Raw genomic sequence first — 18020 nt, forward strand, 5'->3', positions numbered from 1 at the left:
ACATTTTTGGTTTATTTTCGGATTGGCTTCTTAACGCTGGCTGTATAAAGAGAGCTGCTCCATTTTAAAGTATGCTTTCTCAATAAACGTTAATTTTAATCAGGGAGGATATAAAAGCCTTACCGATCTGAAACACCAGTTTAAAAATCAACAAAATGGAGAGAGAAAAAGTAAGCCTCCTTCGAGCCGGAATCGAACCAGCGACCTAAGGATTCCCATGCGAAATACCGCCTCTACAGTCCTCCGCTCTACCAGCTGAGCTATCGAAGGGACCTGGAATGCGCTTCTTAATGCCTGGCATACAGATGTGCGTTGGCAGTAATGACGTTGAGGATAAAGTTTTAAGATAAGACCATGGATACAGCTTTATCTTTAAGCCGTATTCTGTGGCACCTGAAAATATATTTCCTGACGAGAAGTGTGTATCTTCCCTGTAAAGCTTTTAACTTTTCAATTCCAACATAACGCTGATCAACCACTGAACACGACGAGATTTACTTTCCAGAGAGCGTACGAGCCTAAATCTAGGCATGTACACCGAAATAGTTCACGCTTTCCGCCTTTAAGACTGGGGGCCAAATAAAGCAGCCTCAGATAAAGCACTAGATTTGGCTGTTTGCTTCAAAATTCCCAGACCCATAATGTACATTTTAAAGAAGACCGAGGTATTTTTTTTTGTCTTTCTAAAAGCAGAAACAAAAAGCATCTTTTCCAATAAAAAACACTGTGTCTGATGTTCGTTGTTATTTAGGAACAAAATAGTTAATTTTTTGCTCCTAAATGACATACACTACATACTACTTAAAGAAGAAAAATCACCCGTTAAAAATTATTACTTTTTCTAGATGTATTTAGAAACCCAGTTATCATTTAGTTGCGAATGAGCCGTTGCAATATTTCTAAGAAGTTTCCAAAAGGTGTGGAATTTATGGTCACTAGCAGATTGGGTGGAGGCAGAGTGGAAAAGGGGAGAATTTGGGAGGGCGTCTGCAGGATGCGGTCCACAAACATAGCCCAAATCCTTTTTTTTTTTTTAAATGTGCCCTGTGACCACTCTCTTCTCTTAACTGGACAAGGCACCCCTGGAGAGAATGGCGATTTGTAGGGGAGCCCCTTCCAATGCTTCCATTGTAGGAAGTTTAGATACCTGGATGGGTCCTGGCCTAAAAGGGAGGGGGAAAGTACAATTTTATGAACGCTGAAGAAGACCCTAGCTTCTTACTGAATAAAACAAATCTTAAAAGAAGAAAAAGGAGGGAGTTAAATGATCTTCAACAAGGAGAGACAAGGAACCATGTAACTTTCCTCGTGAAGGATGGTAGAAAGGACATAACATGCCTAGCTGTACAAGTAAAAACCTATATTTCTGAGTTTTTAAAATTATCTCCCTATACATGCCAGTAAATCTATAATTTTATGTACATTGTGAAGCGTTGGTTAAGAATTGTGCCCATCAAGCAATTAAGGATTGTTACATCAATTTTGAGGCAATGGGGGAGATGGACATGGACACGCGATCTCTAACTAGGTCAGTGTTATCCACTTTGCTGGCATACCCTACTTTTCTATTTTAAGGAAGTAGGTCAGTGATGCCAAAGTCAAGATATATACAATGTTAAGTACAGTAAACCTACATGTTTTCTTTACTCTTAGGATCTTTCTTTCACACTCACTTAGTGGTGGCCTCAGGTCTACACAGAAATTGTTAGAAAAAATTATTAGTGAAGTGGCTACACATAATTTATATAAATATTAATTTTGAATATGGTTTATATGGAGTATTGATATTCACCTTTGCTTCCAAAATAGAAAAGTTAGCAGTTCCTTTATTTGCTTTTTGATAGGCTAAGATAGCTTTTAATTTGCTACCCTAAAGACACGAATGAATTTCTATGTCTAAAATTAGATTTGAAAGCTAATTAAGTATTTTAATATTGCAGTATAATACCACTGACAAATACATTATTCTTCACAGAAAGCATCTGCTGTACCATGGGTGTCAAACTCAAGGCCCGCATGGGCCAGATGAGGCCCGCAGGTTGCTTAGATTTAGCCTGCGGGGCAGGCCTGGAAATAGCAAAGGACCAGCCTACAGTGCCTCTACTAGCCAAAACAGGATGCGGGGGGAGAGGGGGGCGGCGGCGCATACAGCCCTCCACCTCCTGTTTTGGCTGCCAGTGTTGCAGGAGGCTGTCCAGGCCCAAAACAGGGCACAGGGGATGGATGCAACTATCCTAAATGCATGCCAATTGTCCCAGTTTTGATCCCATGACTGTTGGGACACTGCAATGGTCATGAAGTGCAAGGACCAGCCATAAGTGACATTTTTCAGTGCTGTTGTAACTTTGAAGGGTTGCTAAATGGTTGCAAGTCAAGGACTAGCTGTATGTATATTTTTATTTCTTTGGGCTCAGGACATCATACTAATTAAAAAATATATATTTAAAAATATTATAAAACAAAAAAAACCCTTCCACCCCATTTCCACTAATAAGACGTTATACAATGGTAAATAGCCCTTTAGCTCAAGAACCTATATAATTCCCCTTGCATATTCTTCATATGTAGGATGAGGTACTCAGTACATTACTTTATTATTATTGATGGTAGTTAAATTTAAGATCAGCGAAGTATTTTATGGGTGGAGAGTGAGATATCTAGAGATTTTAGGTATATTTCTCCAAAAAGGAAAAACAGGATATACATCTAGATGAACAAATCCACAGGCCCATTTTTGACCACACATCAACAGAGTCCTCTGAAAAGTTATTCTAATCCATCTAACTTCTATATGTATACCTCTGTGCTCTCCAATCTATAATGTATGTGAATTTAAAATAATACATGTGATTGTATTGTCCAACTAACAAATTTCTTAATTAAAATGTCCCAATAACTGGGATTCTGAAACATAAAAACAGCTGAAAAGTCTACTTAGGAGTAAAGATTGATAGAGATGCAGTTCTGTTTAACAAAGGGATGGCACTGGCATTATTACTCCCATTCCTCTATACAAAGGAATTTGCCTTGATGAAAGGCATAGAAAGTTGCCTATAATAATCACCTCTGTAACAATAACTTGATACAAGGAGTAGCAAAAATTTGTTTGGCTTAGATTTTTAATATTGCAATCAAAGAAAATTCAAAATACTGTACAGTAAAATGTAATATAATACACTGTTATAATACACTATTATTACATTACAAATTAAAAAAAACAAATTAGTACAGCAATCACAAATAAAATTCAAATGTGCTGAATGGCCAGCATTGTGAACATGGTATTATTACTACTCTAGTTTAATTCAATATGTAAAGCACTTGCCATTTTAAAAGATATCCTAAATATATACAGTGCTAATGCTTAATATACATTTTTTAAGAAATCCAATTACTTCCAAAAGTGCACTCTTTTCTGGCAATAATCCACAATAAAATAAAATCTAAAAATATCAGTTACAGTTCAATCTTTTGCTACAATCATGGGGGCCAAGCAAGAATTCTGACTTAAAAGAATTTTAAATGCAGCACCTTAAAATGTAAGATATCAAAATTATTGGAAGAAATATTTTTGAATACACAACTCCACCTATCAGCTACTGATGAAGTTCTAACAACCAGCTTAGCAAAATTATCTAAAAGAAAAACCAGTTTAGATTGAGATATTGAGTTGTATGCTGAGCTGAATATGGATACGGTGGAACAATAATCGAAACGCTTTGCTAGACTACTGTATCATAATTACATTCTTTTCTGATGGGAAAAAATATTCACTTTGATCTTCAAAAAGCTACATTTTCCATTTAGCATTATTAGAATAAAAGTATAACAATGCTCTTCTGTGTTCTTTATTAAAAGAGTGAATAGAAAGCATAACTCAGGAAATCCTATTTCTATAACATATTATTTTCAACCGACTAGAATTTTTTTGTTTAAAGTTGCAGAGGAAAAATAGAACATAAGAAAGATTTTGCATTTTTAAAAATCAGAATGTTACTTTTTTCTCTTGTAAATAATGAGGTACAAATCTTCAAAAGTTAAAGACATAGTCCAGCACATAGGATGTTATTTTTAATTGCACATGGTCTATGTTTAAGTTTCCAACAAATACAGAAATGTAACAAAGGGGTATAATGTATCATAAAATACATTTACATCTAAATTAAAATCCTGCAAAATGCCTTAATGCCAGCAATTTCTAAAATGCATTTTATTTTTATTTGCATTTTTTTCCTCTGGTAACACAGAGGCTGTTCTCTTAGTAAACCAGTATACTGAATACTGCCAATCTTCTGTTGTACTAATATTTATATTATTATTTACAAAGAAAATTGCTTTTCTATTTAATAACAAATTTGTTTAACCTGAAAGGAACAGCAGTCTGACTTCAAAAAATCATGATCTTCCAATTATCAAACTGGATACCATTCCCTTCAAGAAAACTGTGATACAGATATAGTTATGCTACTTATTTCTTAAGGAAATTCAGTTCAGACATCATTACTATTTCTTTTGCCAGATCCAATGTTTTTCTCCATTAATTATTTTCGTATTTGATTAAATCATGAAACAGGCAATACTATAGCCAAGTTATATGAACTTAAGCTCACTGAAATTCAGCAGTTTAGCTGCAACAAGATGCTATTAGAGTCAATGGTTTTGAGCATATATTTGTGCACCTCAGTCTCATTAACTTTGATAGGGATCAGACAACACTGTGTGCACAGTTGTAATATTAAACCTTAATATGTAATGTTTACCAAGCATTTACAGATGCAGCAGAAAAATTCACATAGCTCCTAAGTTTTAATAGTTAATTTTTAAAAAATTGGGCATTTCAAAAATTTGTTGTCACATAAAGGAAAAGATACAAAAATGAAGAATGTATTCTCTGCCTAGAAAAAAAAATTAACAGTAATCCCTAAAGAAAAGTTTCTACGGAAAGAATACTTAACTCTTAGTCAAACCAACCAGATTAAAATTAAAAAGCTTTGTATGCCTCTCCAGCTTCACAACTTATCCTATACATACATGAATTTTCAGTAAGTGCTACTGATTGTATTGTTTATTCCCTAGAATCATTATTCTATTTCTTCATTACCAAAAGTTACTAAACTGTCAAACTATTTTAACAATTTACATTCAAATCAATACAAAATTGCCAGTTTTTACTCGAGTCCTAGAAATGTAAGCACTATGGAAATGCTATCATTGCCAAAAATATTTTCTTCACAACAGCTCTAGCACCATAATTCCAAGCATTATATGACAGAAGCCAGATTTTTTAGAAAGGATATCCAGTGTTGATGTCCTGTTGCTCAGAAAAAGCGCTGCTGCTTTTCTTGTTTATATCAACCAGCTTATGCTAGTTTTGAACTTCATTATGGACTTAGCCGATGTCACCCTATGAATGCACAACTGGTTTCTTGGTGTCATTGGCACGTGGTTGTGTATTTGCTAGCAGTTTATAGTAGTTTTCTGATTATGCAGGCATCTATTCTGTATGGCCTGGATCAATTTTAAAACTGTATATTGACATATTTTACTTCTTAAAGAGCAAAATTATATATTTAAAATTACTCATTCATGAAAGTGTGATTTGAAGGCTTTATACACAAATAGTGCAATACAAGATAAAATCTGGAAGATTCTCTCTTAGGAGAAAAGACATATGGTATGTAAATGCATAAGATATTCAAGTGAACTGAGGCAATTGTTATCTCTAAGTAACTTTCCTGCATAAAAAAATAAGCCTTCCCTTTTTGGGGGTATTTAATCATAGCATTCCTTAGTAATTTTGTGTGATTGTAACTGCAAAATGTTTAAACATACTTTAAGAGTACAAGTATTTATATTATAAACTTATAGACAGAAAAAAGTCACATGTGCCCAAGCCTTGGATAATAATTATGAACTTAAGATTTATTTCCTATACTTTTCTATATTGTCTTTCACCCTTTCAAGTTTATTTTTATCAGATGTAGTAGTAATAATGCACATAAATAGAAATATGTGAAGAGGCAAAAAGTGCAACATTAGTATCAACATAAAGGTCTGCTTTATTGAAGCAAACAGTGTCTCTTTCTTAAAAATTACATCTGGTGAACATGCTGCTTAAAGTGGATTCAGTTTAAGTAAAGTGATGTATTACAATAAAAGCTTTAAGTATGTCCTAAGTGTAAGGAATTTAAAAGGAGTTTTTATTAATTCAATGAGAAACCCCTGATGAAAGTTCTGTTAAATTTGATTAACCAACATAGGAAGCATTAATAGGGATCACAGATAATCAATGCCTATTTGTAAAATGTTCCTGAATCAAATCAAATTCTTATTCTGTTCTTAAAATGCTTGCATTTTATTGTCTTTGACCATGTAAAAACATACTGTAGCACTTCAGCATCTCAAAACAAAACATACTATTACTTGCCAATAAAGCAAGGAATTATAGTTCAGACATCTTTATTTTATGTTTCTTATATACTATCTTCCATATCTTCCTTTACAATTTTAAAGAACCATCAGTAAATGTACTTCAGCATTTTGACTTATCTAACAGATATAAATTTGATTTCAAATGTCAAGTATAGCAAATGTCGTTTAATGAAATATGGACCAGTATCTGACAAACAAGTACATTGTCAGGTTTTATTTTCACATATCAAACTGAAAAAATATCTTTATGATTTCATAGGGGTTGGCGGATTAAGACTTTAATGGAATAAAAATTACAAAAAAAAAGAGAGAGAGAGAGATAACCCACAACTACAGCAGATATTTTTTTTCTCAGTGCTTGTTCTAATAATTAATATACAGCTAACTGAGACCTAACCTGGCAGCAGAATGTCAAATTAAAAGTTACTATCTATCACACACTTGCTATCATGCAGTGAGTAACATATAATCTTTGAAACATACAAGATTCAATGACTAAATTAATGTGGTCCAGCCAACAAACTACATTCGCACAGTAATCTATTGTTGATATCAGCTGTTAGACTTTTCATGAATGATCCATTGGCTCAGTTGTATTAGTAATTTCTGCATCTTGGCTATCCATCTCTTCAGGCTCTTCAACAGAATTTCCTTTTTGGGCTTTTGATCTTGTGGAGAATGATGCTGCCAATGCATTTGACATGTTACTATCAGTTATTTCTGTATTCAAACGACCACTGCCACTTGATAAAGTAAATGATTCAGTTAAACTCACTTGAGGGCTCTTTGTTTTAACTGATGAACTTGTTGCCTCTAATTTTCTTTGAGAAAAATCGTTTGTTGCCAATTGCTCTGTATTTTGATCTCGCAGATGTCTGTCCATTGATGCTTGAATTGAAGAAACCATTTCCTGCAATTTTTTCCGCTGTGCCTCAATTAAATTAGGATCAAGTTGTCTACTATCTCTCATTGTTCCTACTCCAGGAGCTATCCGTATAAGTTCACTATTTCCAGAATCACCGGTGTACATGGAAGGGTCCAATTTAGCAGAATTGGTATTGAAATCTGTACCTGTGTTTTGCTTTCTTCCAAGTGGAGCTTCCCTAACTTTTGGATGAAGCTGCTGGCTACTGGTTCCACTGCCTAGAGAATGGCCTTTTCCTTGAAATGCAGTTACATTGTGGAGTTGCTCTGATTTCTTTTTAACTACTCCACCACTACCTAATTTTAGAAGTCCATGTGAAGGACTTGCTTCCCTACTTCTTGAAGAAGCCTCTGCTCGTACTTGATTTAGGGCCTCTTTAACCAAGTCTTCCACATCAGAACCTACAGGGAAATGACCAGCAGCATCCACACAAAGTTCCAATCTATCTTCTGTTGCATTGTATACAAAGGTCTTGCCAGGCAAGTGTGGAAAAGTACAGTGTTCACCATCAGCCAGACCTACAAAAATAGTAAAAATGCATGATTATGACTTTTAATAAAGCTTATAAAATCATGAAATATAAAAAAGTAAAGTATTATTTATATACCCCAAATACATTCAAGAAATACAAAATGAAAAAGAATAGAAGACTGGCTAAATAAGATTCAATGCCCAAGTGAAATGTGCATGTGGATTTTGCTCTTTAAACATTCACTCATTTTAAACCTAGAAATTTTATATAGCCATAACAAAGAGTACATAAAAATACATACTTTAGTTTAATGCATGGGTATTTTTTATCTTTTTTCTAGTGGTATATATTTTTTTAGAAAGAACACAATGATAATCTAAACTTCAGTAAGAAGCTATGAAGAATGTGTGATAGACAACCTCTACAAGACAATAACAATATGCAAAATTGAAAATGGATACATTTTAATTAATAAATTAATAAATTCAATTCGGTGAAGATTATCAAAATAAAATATCGAAAAATGGATTCTTAATTTTTTATGAGCAGAGAAAAGATAGTCAGAAAGTTGTGAGGGAGGAAAGAATTGGGAAATTCCAGCTTTAGCATCAAATTCAGTTCCTATTCTTTCCTTATAATGTTTGTGGACAAATATTTATAGGATAGGAACCAATATGGCTAAGGAAAGCAGACAATATTATCTTGCAGCTTATGCCATCTTGCTCATTATATGCCATTATAGAGACACATAATATCTCCCTCACCTTAGCAATAGCAAAAGTGACAGATAGATGAATCCCATTACCAAATAATATCAACACATCCAGTTTTCAGATCCTTAAGTTTTACAGTATATTTGTTTTCCATTTTAATTCTATCACAATGTCCTTTTCAGTTCTTGACTTGAATTCATGTTTCAGATTTTGGTTCTAGATCAAGAACTTTAGCATACAGATAATTAGACATATCAGTCTAAAGTAATTAACACCAAAGTGTTAAATATATAAAGCACAGCATGGTAGAAAAGATACATTAACATAAAATTAGAAAGTATACCCATTGTTTTCTTCATTATATTGTAGAATACACCACCCTGCTGGAACAGATGAGGAAGCCCCTTTGCATAAGACCAAACATCTTCCCCTGTGAATATAAAGTAAAAAATAATTTAAGAAACAGAATATGGACAGCTTTTTCAGTTACACATGTTTTCTAAAAGTCAGGATGATGTGCTCTAATTCTTTATTTTTAAAAAAGTAACATTGGAAATCGCGTCTTACACTGTATTTTAACCACAAGTTGCCTTTGAAAACCTTGCAAAAGGAAGATATAAATATTTCAAGTCAATGCATGATACAGATATGTAAAGAAGAATTCCACTCCCCTTCTTGATGTTTCCTCTGAGATCTGTTGTTATTCAGAACAAGTGTGAAACTTAGTTCTTCACTGAGGCATTCGGCAAGGGAAAATAAGACCCTTTGCTTCATCCCATCTGGTCTGTCTCACCTGTCACCTTTTGATTTTATTGCAATTTCTTTATTTAACTGTTGCAAACTGCCCAGGCTTGTTGGGAGTTCCAAAAGCCATCATCCAGAAGTACAGTCCAGCTAAATTTCAGCATGGTTCAGAGAGAGGACAGAACATTCTGTTGTTCTCCAGAACACTCCATTCTCTATCAGTGAACTTTGCAAATCCCCACACTCTACACGGACACTGGGTCTGCAACCATAGTGCCACTTCTTGAAGGCTCATGGCTGATATATGCTACTAACCTTCAGCACAGCTATTTCAGCCCAGGAGGCATTTGTAACAAGACCAGCAATTCCAGCAGAAGTATCTTTTGTACGTTAACAGATTAAGTGAGAAAGCCCTTGAAGTTCTTACTGTATGTGGCTGTCTCAAAGTTAGAAGATCAGCAGAACATGGTTCACTTTGTCTACTAGAGCTACAAGTTAGATAGGGAAATCAAGAAACATCCTAGAAGAGAATGGCAAATCATTTCAATATTGCTTCCAAGAAAACTGAATGACCATGTCCTTAAAATCATCAGTCCAGATCAAATTAAAGAGACACCACTTTTAATATACTCAAAGGGCCATTTTAATTCTATCCTACCCCATTTCTCCTACTTTCACTATTTACATTTTAAAACTCACCATATACAAGGCTAAACAATAAGAACACTTTTCTGGGGGAAAAAAATCAAGAAAAATTGATTGCACTGGAATAAGCATTTGTCACATTACAGATAAGTAAGAATATTATCTTCTAACAGTGTTTTAAAACCAAAATATATCTTTGTTTTCAAATTTTTGCCATTCTACATCATCTGAAGGTCTATGGCTGTAGCTAAAAATTCCCTCTTTCTCTAAGTTAGATTCTATGCTTGAAACTGCCTTCAAGATTACTTAATATGTCACAGTAAATTTAGACTATTCCCAGGAAACAAAGCTTCACTAGTTGAAAAATGTCCCAGGCAATTTAATTAACAAGTTTTGTTAAAAGGCATAAGCTTCCACAGCTCGAAGGACTAACTATAGACTCTCCTTCTACAATGTCAGGAATCTGTCAAGAATGTATAAACATCTGGAGATGAACCATTTTAATACCATATTTACTTGAAAGGAATATGATTTTGAATTTGAAACAATCCTGTCATTCCTCTAAAAATATTAAACCGAAGTTATTTTCCTGTCTCCATATTACATTCAGCCTCAATATAAGATGACCTCTTATATTTTTTTTTCAGATACATATGGAACACTTTCACATTTGTAAGAGGAGATACTTATAATTAATCTAGGAAATAACCCCTGATAAAAAGGTCAAAGTAATCCCTTCCATTGCTAGGCTATTCCCAATCCAATCTATAGTGAAAACCAGATCAAGGGCATGACTTGTCATTTCTGTGCCACAATGATATTCCACTTTAACAAAATCATTGTCAAGCCTTCCACCAAGTCTTAAAACTCACATTTAAGTAACTTGACAGTATCTTGTATTCAATTAGTTAACACATTTCATACAGTTCAAAAGTAATGAGAAAAGAGTGCCAGCATGCTTGTACCGTGTTTCCCTGAAAATACAACATGTTCTGCTAATAAGGCCATGCCACATTTTTTGGGTGGGCAAAAATGTAAGCCCTCCTCTGAAAATAAGCCCTCTGAACAACCCCCCCGCCTGGCCAGGCAGAGTGCCACTCACTGACCTAGCAGTATCCTGAAGGCACCAAGCCGCAGGAACGGGGTAGGGGGGCAAAGACTCACATTGCTTGGCACCTTCAGGTTACCGCTAGGTCGTTGAGCAGTGGTGTGCCCAGCTGGAGAGGGAGGTTGCCAGGGTGTTGCTCTCTTGCGAGCGGGCTCCCGAAGAGCCGGGCACAGCCTCAGGGTTGAACGGCTGTGTTGTGCTGTTGCAGCAGCCAAGCAGCCGCCCAGCAAACCCCCTTTCCAGCCGGGCACAGAACCATTCACTGACCTAGGGGTATCTCCAAGCCGCATGAGCGGCTGTTTGCCACCCTCCAACTCCCATGGCTTGGCGCCTTCAGAATGCCCCTAGGTCAGTGAATGTGGCTCTACATGGCTAGAGAGGGGGGTTGCACGAGCGGCTTTTCTGCTCCCCACTCGCACGACTCCCAGGTTCACGATGCCCTTGCCTAACTCTCCCTGCAGAGCCAGGGCATCTCTGTTGCCACTGCCGCATGGCTTTTTCTGCGGCTTCCAAAGCATGGAGGTAGAATGCCGAGTCTTCTGGAAGTTGCCACTCTGGGAATACGCTCTATGGTTGTACGCTCTTTGAGTACGCTGTGCCATCTGCCAGCCCACAACCATAGAGCATACTCCCAGATCGACCGCTGCCAGGAAGACTCGGCTGTGGATCTCCGGAGTTTAGAAGCCGGAGAATAGGTTATGCTCGGCAGTGGCGGCACCCTGGCCCTGCAGGGAGAGCTGGGCCAGGGCATGGTGAGGCTGGGAGGCACACGAGCGGGGGGTGGAACAGACATTCGTGCAACCTCCCTTTCCAGCCGGGCAGAGCGCCATGCACTAACCTAAGAGTATCCCGAATGCACCAAGCCACAGGAGCTGGGGGGAGGGCAGAGCACCAAGCGGCTTAGTGCCTTTGGGATATCAGTGGGTTGATGAGTAGTGCTCTGCATGGCTGGAAAGGGGGGGTTGCCAGGTGGATGCTCGTGAGCGTGGTCACCTCATGGCTGTTGCATTGCGCTGCTGCGACAGCGCAACACAGCCATTTGCCCCTGAGGCTGTGCCTGGCTCTTTGGTGCCCGCTCGTAAGAGAGCAGCCATCCAGCAACCCCAAAACAATAAGCCCCTCCCAGATAATAAGTCCCAATCAATATTTTGGGGGCGAAAAGAAAATAAGACCCTGTCTTATTTTCGGGAAAACATGGTGTTTATTTCAAACCTAAGACTCTCTCTTGCCTTTTTCTTGGTTGATGCATACAAGGAGACATATTGCTTTTGAACAATTTCTGTTCTGTCCAAACTTTCATAAATTAAATTAAATAATGGTTTGATAACATGATTTGTAATAATCCAAATTTAATAATCTGAAATTAAGATATAATTGGTTAATATTGTTAGTTTGAATAATGAATAATAAGAATAATGTCGTGTTTATAAAGAATAGACATACAAAATTGAGTTGTGTACAAGGTATTTACTCATGCTATGATTTGTAATGTTTGAGTCAGGCCACATCAAAATATATCATTCAGTATAACATATGCTAGTCTGATGTCTCCAGATGCGTTGGACCCACATAGATGATTATAAAAGTTTCCAATTCTGACAGTAATAAACCACGTTGGAAAAAAACTATCATACTACATTCACTTTTCATTCATGTCATATGCATACAGCCACACCTATATTAGATGCACACTTATTCGTCTTCCTCATCTCCATTTTTTCTACCATATATCAAAGCATTGCAATTGATATTAACCCAGTTTTCAGACTGTTTTTGTTTCTCACTTATCCATTTACTGTATTTTTTTGAGTATAAGACACACTTTCCGCCCCCCTAAAAGAGTGTGGAAATGTTGGTGCATCTTGTATACCGAATACAGCCATTTTTTTGTCTCCTGAAGCCCCACCCCCGCATCCCATTTTTGCGCAAAATGGGCAAAACATGGCCTGTTTTCCACCCTTTTTTCCCCCAAAAACAGGCGTTTTGGCCTTCCCCCAGTCCTGCTGAGGCCTGCAGAGTGCTGATGGGGGCTGAGGGAAGGCAAAAACTTTTTTTTCTTACTTATCTCTTCGAAATTCTGGTGTGTCTTATACACCAGTGCGTCTTATAGTCCAAAAAATACAGTAGATACATTAGGATAAGGAAGATATATTAGATATTTAGAATAAAGAAGGATACCTTAGGGATCAACTTTTTCCAAGGGTCTCTATCATCCAATTAGATGGAGCAGAATGGGTATGCTACAGATCCCATCAGTCAAACAGTGTCAATTGGCAAGGATTACAGACAAATTTTTTCTGTGGTGTCCCTGCTCTATGAAGAACAATTTTACTGTACCAAATAATCTCTGTAGACATATTTTCAATAAAAATTCAGTCCTTTTCCTGGAATCAACCTTTCTTCTTGAATGCAAGTTGAAAAGATGCTAGGAAGAAATATCATTCCTTCAGAGTTTAAATGCCCCCACCCTATCAGACTTTTGTAAGATCACTCAAACCTGGCTATGTTCTCCTGCCTGGGGTGCTGAATATGTTAAGACCCCCATTTCCAGGCTGTATTGCTAACTGGCCATCTTTGTCCTATGTATATTTAATATGAATGTTTTTATTTTTATTGTTTTAAAAAGGTTTTAGTATTTTAACTGTAATATATTCTTTGAATTGTAAGCCACCCACAGTCATTGGCTGAGATGGACAGCAATAGAAAATGAATGAATGAATGAATGAATGAGCAAGCAAGCAAACTATGGTACTTTCTCTTCCTTACATCTTTTCAACTTGCATTCAAGAGGAAAGTTGATTCCAGAAAAAGGACTGAATTTTATTGAAAATATATCTATGGAGATTCTCAGACATCCAGATCATTGAAAATATAATTTTATTTGAAAGAATAAAATTGTTCTCTCATAAAAGATATGTTTGTAAAGCTTTCAATTCATAAGATTATACAATGAAGCTTCACTTAAAAAAATAATTGCACTGTTTTATTTATATTGTCTGGATTGGAAAGTCCATTCCAAATTAAAGAACATAAACAGTATCACAAGGGGGGTAATAAAAGGAAGAACATTCTGGGAGGGTTTTCTAGAAACCTGTGGCCGTTTGAACATTATCCAAAGAGGTTTTTTTAATTGCAGTAATATAATGCTTAAGACACATATATCAACCAGCTTTCTATATGTCATGCAGCCTGCAACTGCAACAAAATAAGAGCTGCAAAACTTAAATTAATGTTAACATCACCAATTAATTTAAGTGAAAAGTTTCTAAAACATAATTCCTAGTAGATTTGGCCAAATAGCAGATAGTGCTTAATACAACAAATAACTTATATTAGTACATCAAATTTGTGAATATAAATTTAGAGTTATTTTCCGATTTAAATGCATATTTTAAGAACACTAATTTCCTATGGAGTTGAATTCTCTATGAAAAAAGTATAAACAAACAACATGCCCATGTTGTACAATGTACAACAATGTATAATGTACATTAATATTATACTTCAAACAAACAGATAAAATTTGTACTGAATGTCAGAAAATATTTCAACACCTCACATTTGTGAGCATTATATCAGTGCTTCATAAATAGCATTCAAGAAAAAGTGAAACAAAATAGGGTTTTTTTTCTAAATTTGCAACTACCATAGTTTTTCAAAGTTTCATTAAGGCATAGTCCTTCTGTAAACAGAATTATTTCAATGAGTTCAATCAATACAGAATTGCCACATTACTTAATATTAAAATGCTCCTAACCTACAGAAATTGGTATGGTAAAAGAAAGAAGTGTTCTTATTATTACTAAAGAATTTATTTGGACACTGTACATTTCTAGCGGTACAAATATTTTTATACTTATACTCTATATTTATAAAGAAGGAGATTAGTATTGCCTTACCCATAAATGTTGCAAGAAGACACAAAGAGTACATTTCCTTGTCTATTTGCTCTTGAAGTTCCTTGGAAGAAATTCTGCTAGTAACAGCAATATCATCATGCTTCACAACATGAGCTGAATGTACTGAACTAGCCTGGTTATTATCTTCCTTCCCTTTAAGAATCTCTATGGTTATTCTATCTCCATGTAGCAGAGGAACAGGTTCATTTTCTTGCCCTTCCTTAGGTGGCAGCAGCTCCTTGGGAGGAAAGCCAAAGCGAATACATTGCAAATGTGGAGGAATATTAAATTCTCTAGCTATGCTTTCCTGCAATTCTAGAAATGTTGTAGTGGATTTCAAAGTGAGCATGGTCTGTCGCCCATCATTTGTTGTTATGCGAATTTTCTTTTCTTTCGTAGATATTGGAGAATAAGGAGTCTTGGTGGGAGTAGCAGGTGCAGAGGATGACCCATCAGGAATAGTACCAGGAGACACAGTTCTAGCTGGCCCTTTTTGTACTTGCTTCCATTTTTCAGTTTTTCGTTTTTGCATTATAGGTGCTTGTTCTGCAATGTTTTGTTGAATAGTTCTTTCAGTTTTACTCATATTCAGTTCTTCTTTGTGCAATGTTTTTGTTTTCTGTCCAGTAAGAATAATTTTGGTTGGAAGCTGAGATGCCAAATCTTGTCCTTGTTGCATATCATCGGCTCTTCGGGCATGAGCACTATCAATGTTTACAGGAGTGTAATCATCAGGGTTCTTTTTGGCTGTTTGATGCAGAATTGTATTGACAACTTTCTGAACAAGAATCTCACTACCAAATTCTCCAGGAAAGTGCTTAGTAACGAGTTTCATTGCAACATCATATACATTGCTGTTCAGAGATAGATCACTTTCATATTGGAACCAATACACTGTCTCTCTTACCACTCTCCCACCCCACTCTAAAGTAATAGGGAAAGCTTCAGGGAGATTGTCATATTCTTTGCCTTCCCAATAATGTTTGAATCCACAGCCACATTTGCCACCTGTTGATCTAGTATTAGTTCTGTCCCCATCCAAATATACAACAGAGCCATCACTTCTCACACGACGCACCAATGTGCCATGACACCAGTTACAGGCAGTCAGACTACTCAAACTGTAGTCTGGTACTAGTACATCCTTTACAGGATTATAGGAACATACCAAACTGTTCAGAGGGAAACTGTAATTTTTATCAGGCCTTAACTGACCATGGGTACTCTTTGCAAGATTATACAGCTTCCCTCCTGGAGCTAGCCATTCTGGAGGAACATGAAGTTCTGAAAGAGCACAACAAATGAGACACTTGTGAAGTCGGTTGTCCATAACTGCCTTTTTAGCAGCTGCTGTAACATCTTCAGGCTGAACTCCTATTACACCAGTCCGCCGATAGAAGTACTGATGTACATCAGCTACTAAACTGGGATGAATGCCATGCTTATCCATAAAAACTTCCTCCATGGCTGCAACTAGCCTCATCAAGTATTTATCATGCAAACTTCTGTCTCCTCCAATCACACAGCTACCATCGTCTTCCAATTTGATATACTTTTTAATAAGGTCTTGAGGCACTCCCCAAGCTTTAGGAAGTAATTTCATAGGCAATTTAGGCAAAGCAGCACCTTTTATTCCAACCAGAGGAATATAATGATTACGCCCAGAACTACTCCAGGCAATACAAATTGGTTTGTTCAGCATGCCATCTTTCCCCATGCATTTTTCTTCTGGTATCAATCCAGGAAGGAATGTGGCAGAATAGTCCCCTGAACTACGCATTCCACTCAAGGAATCCAAGAGGATGATGGGCCGATGTAAAACATTGGCTAGTCCAAAAATGTGGATGTTTCGAAGACCCATCGGTACACCCTCAGGAGGAATAAATAAGGGGTCACATTCATTGATTATGTCTTCCCATTCTGCCGCATCAATAAAATCATGAAAAAGGGCTTTATAGCGGCTGAGATTCTCCATAAAGTGCTTCTTGAGGTTCTCCCGCAAAGCATGCCAGAAGAGTTCCCTACCCACCAGTGCTCGGGAAATTGCATGGACTAAACAATGGCCATCACCATCCACATGGACTGGGATGAGGCACTCCTGGCTATTATTAGCCTTCTTAATATCCTCTAAGGTGTCCTGCAGGTACAGGAGGCTACCAGAGCGATCTTTGCCGTATCCTACAGTGTCGACATGCTCAGGCTCAATAAGAAAGGCACGGTCCCCAAGCAGAGCACAGTCAAAAACATCTCCTTGGTTCATCTCAGTTAGGAGTTTAGCTTTGCCCGTCTGTTTATCCATGCCATAGCGGGCCAGAATAGGCGAGAGCAGCTTGCAGTGATAGTTTGACAGGCCCATAACTTTCACCAGCTCGGTGTTCTTTCTAGGGGGCCCCGCCCCACTCACTCCTAGCAGTGCGTTCCGCAGCAAATTGTGCAGCACCAAGTCGGGATCCGTCACCTCCTCCACTCCCAGCAGCTGCCGCTGTTCATGACGCTGCCCACAGTCCGTGCACTCGATGCTCCCGCTGCTTAGAGGCCCGTGCGCCGGAAAAAACAGGCGCGCCTGACACTTGGGGTCAGGACAAGTGCCCGAGAAGATACGCCGGTCCTTCTTCTTCGGGACCAGCGTTGCCACTGGCTGCTGCTCCTGCTGAGGCGGCTGAGACATCGCTTTGCGCCTCCTCCTTTGCCTGCCTGCGGCTGGTCTCTTTTTTTCCACTTCTTTCGGTAAGCGCCCCCTCACAGCTTCATCCCCGTTTTTCCACCAGCACGCACAGAACCTGACAAAACTCGCCCTCTTCTTATTACTCGGGACAAATCCAGCAGCGAACACGTAAACCTCCGGTACTACCGCTTACTGCCTCTTCACTACCGTGGCCGTTGCCCGCGACGTAACGGCCTTTCCCCTCCCTCCTTCCATGCAGACAGCGCAAGCGCAGCCGGCTAAGGCAGATTGGAATTGTAGTTTTCTTTTCCAAGGAAACCAAGCGGCGTGCTATCGAATGGGGGGTAGTCGGAAACTACTATTACCGGCATGCAACACCGTACAGGAAAAACTCGAGAGAGGGGAGGGAGGGAGACA

General features: G+C 37.6%; 1 protein-coding gene and 1 non-coding gene across 2 annotated transcripts; both read right to left on the reverse strand.

Moving 5' to 3' along the window:
- Window positions 1–177: 177 nt before the first annotated feature.
- TRNAY-GUA lies at window positions 178–270 on the reverse strand. The gene is made up of 2 exons: window positions 234–270; window positions 178–213 (listed from the first exon to the last, which is right to left on the reverse strand). It is a non-coding gene; the product is annotated as a tRNA-Tyr (tRNA).
- Window positions 271–4237: 3967 nt separating this feature from the next.
- On the reverse strand, window positions 4238–18020 carry VCPIP1 (valosin containing protein interacting protein 1). The gene is made up of 3 exons (XM_032222831.1): window positions 14939–18020; window positions 8886–8972; window positions 4238–7875 (listed from the first exon to the last, which is right to left on the reverse strand). The coding sequence occupies exons 1-3, from the start codon at window positions 17604–17606 to the stop codon at window positions 7001–7003; spliced, it is 3630 nt and encodes a 1209-aa protein (XP_032078722.1). The 5' UTR covers window positions 17607–18020; the 3' UTR covers window positions 4238–7000.

The sequence above is a fragment of the Thamnophis elegans genome, chromosome 8 (genome assembly GCF_009769535.1).
Source record: "Thamnophis elegans isolate rThaEle1 chromosome 8, rThaEle1.pri, whole genome shotgun sequence".
NCBI classification, from domain to species: domain Eukaryota; kingdom Metazoa; phylum Chordata; class Lepidosauria; order Squamata; family Colubridae; genus Thamnophis; species Thamnophis elegans.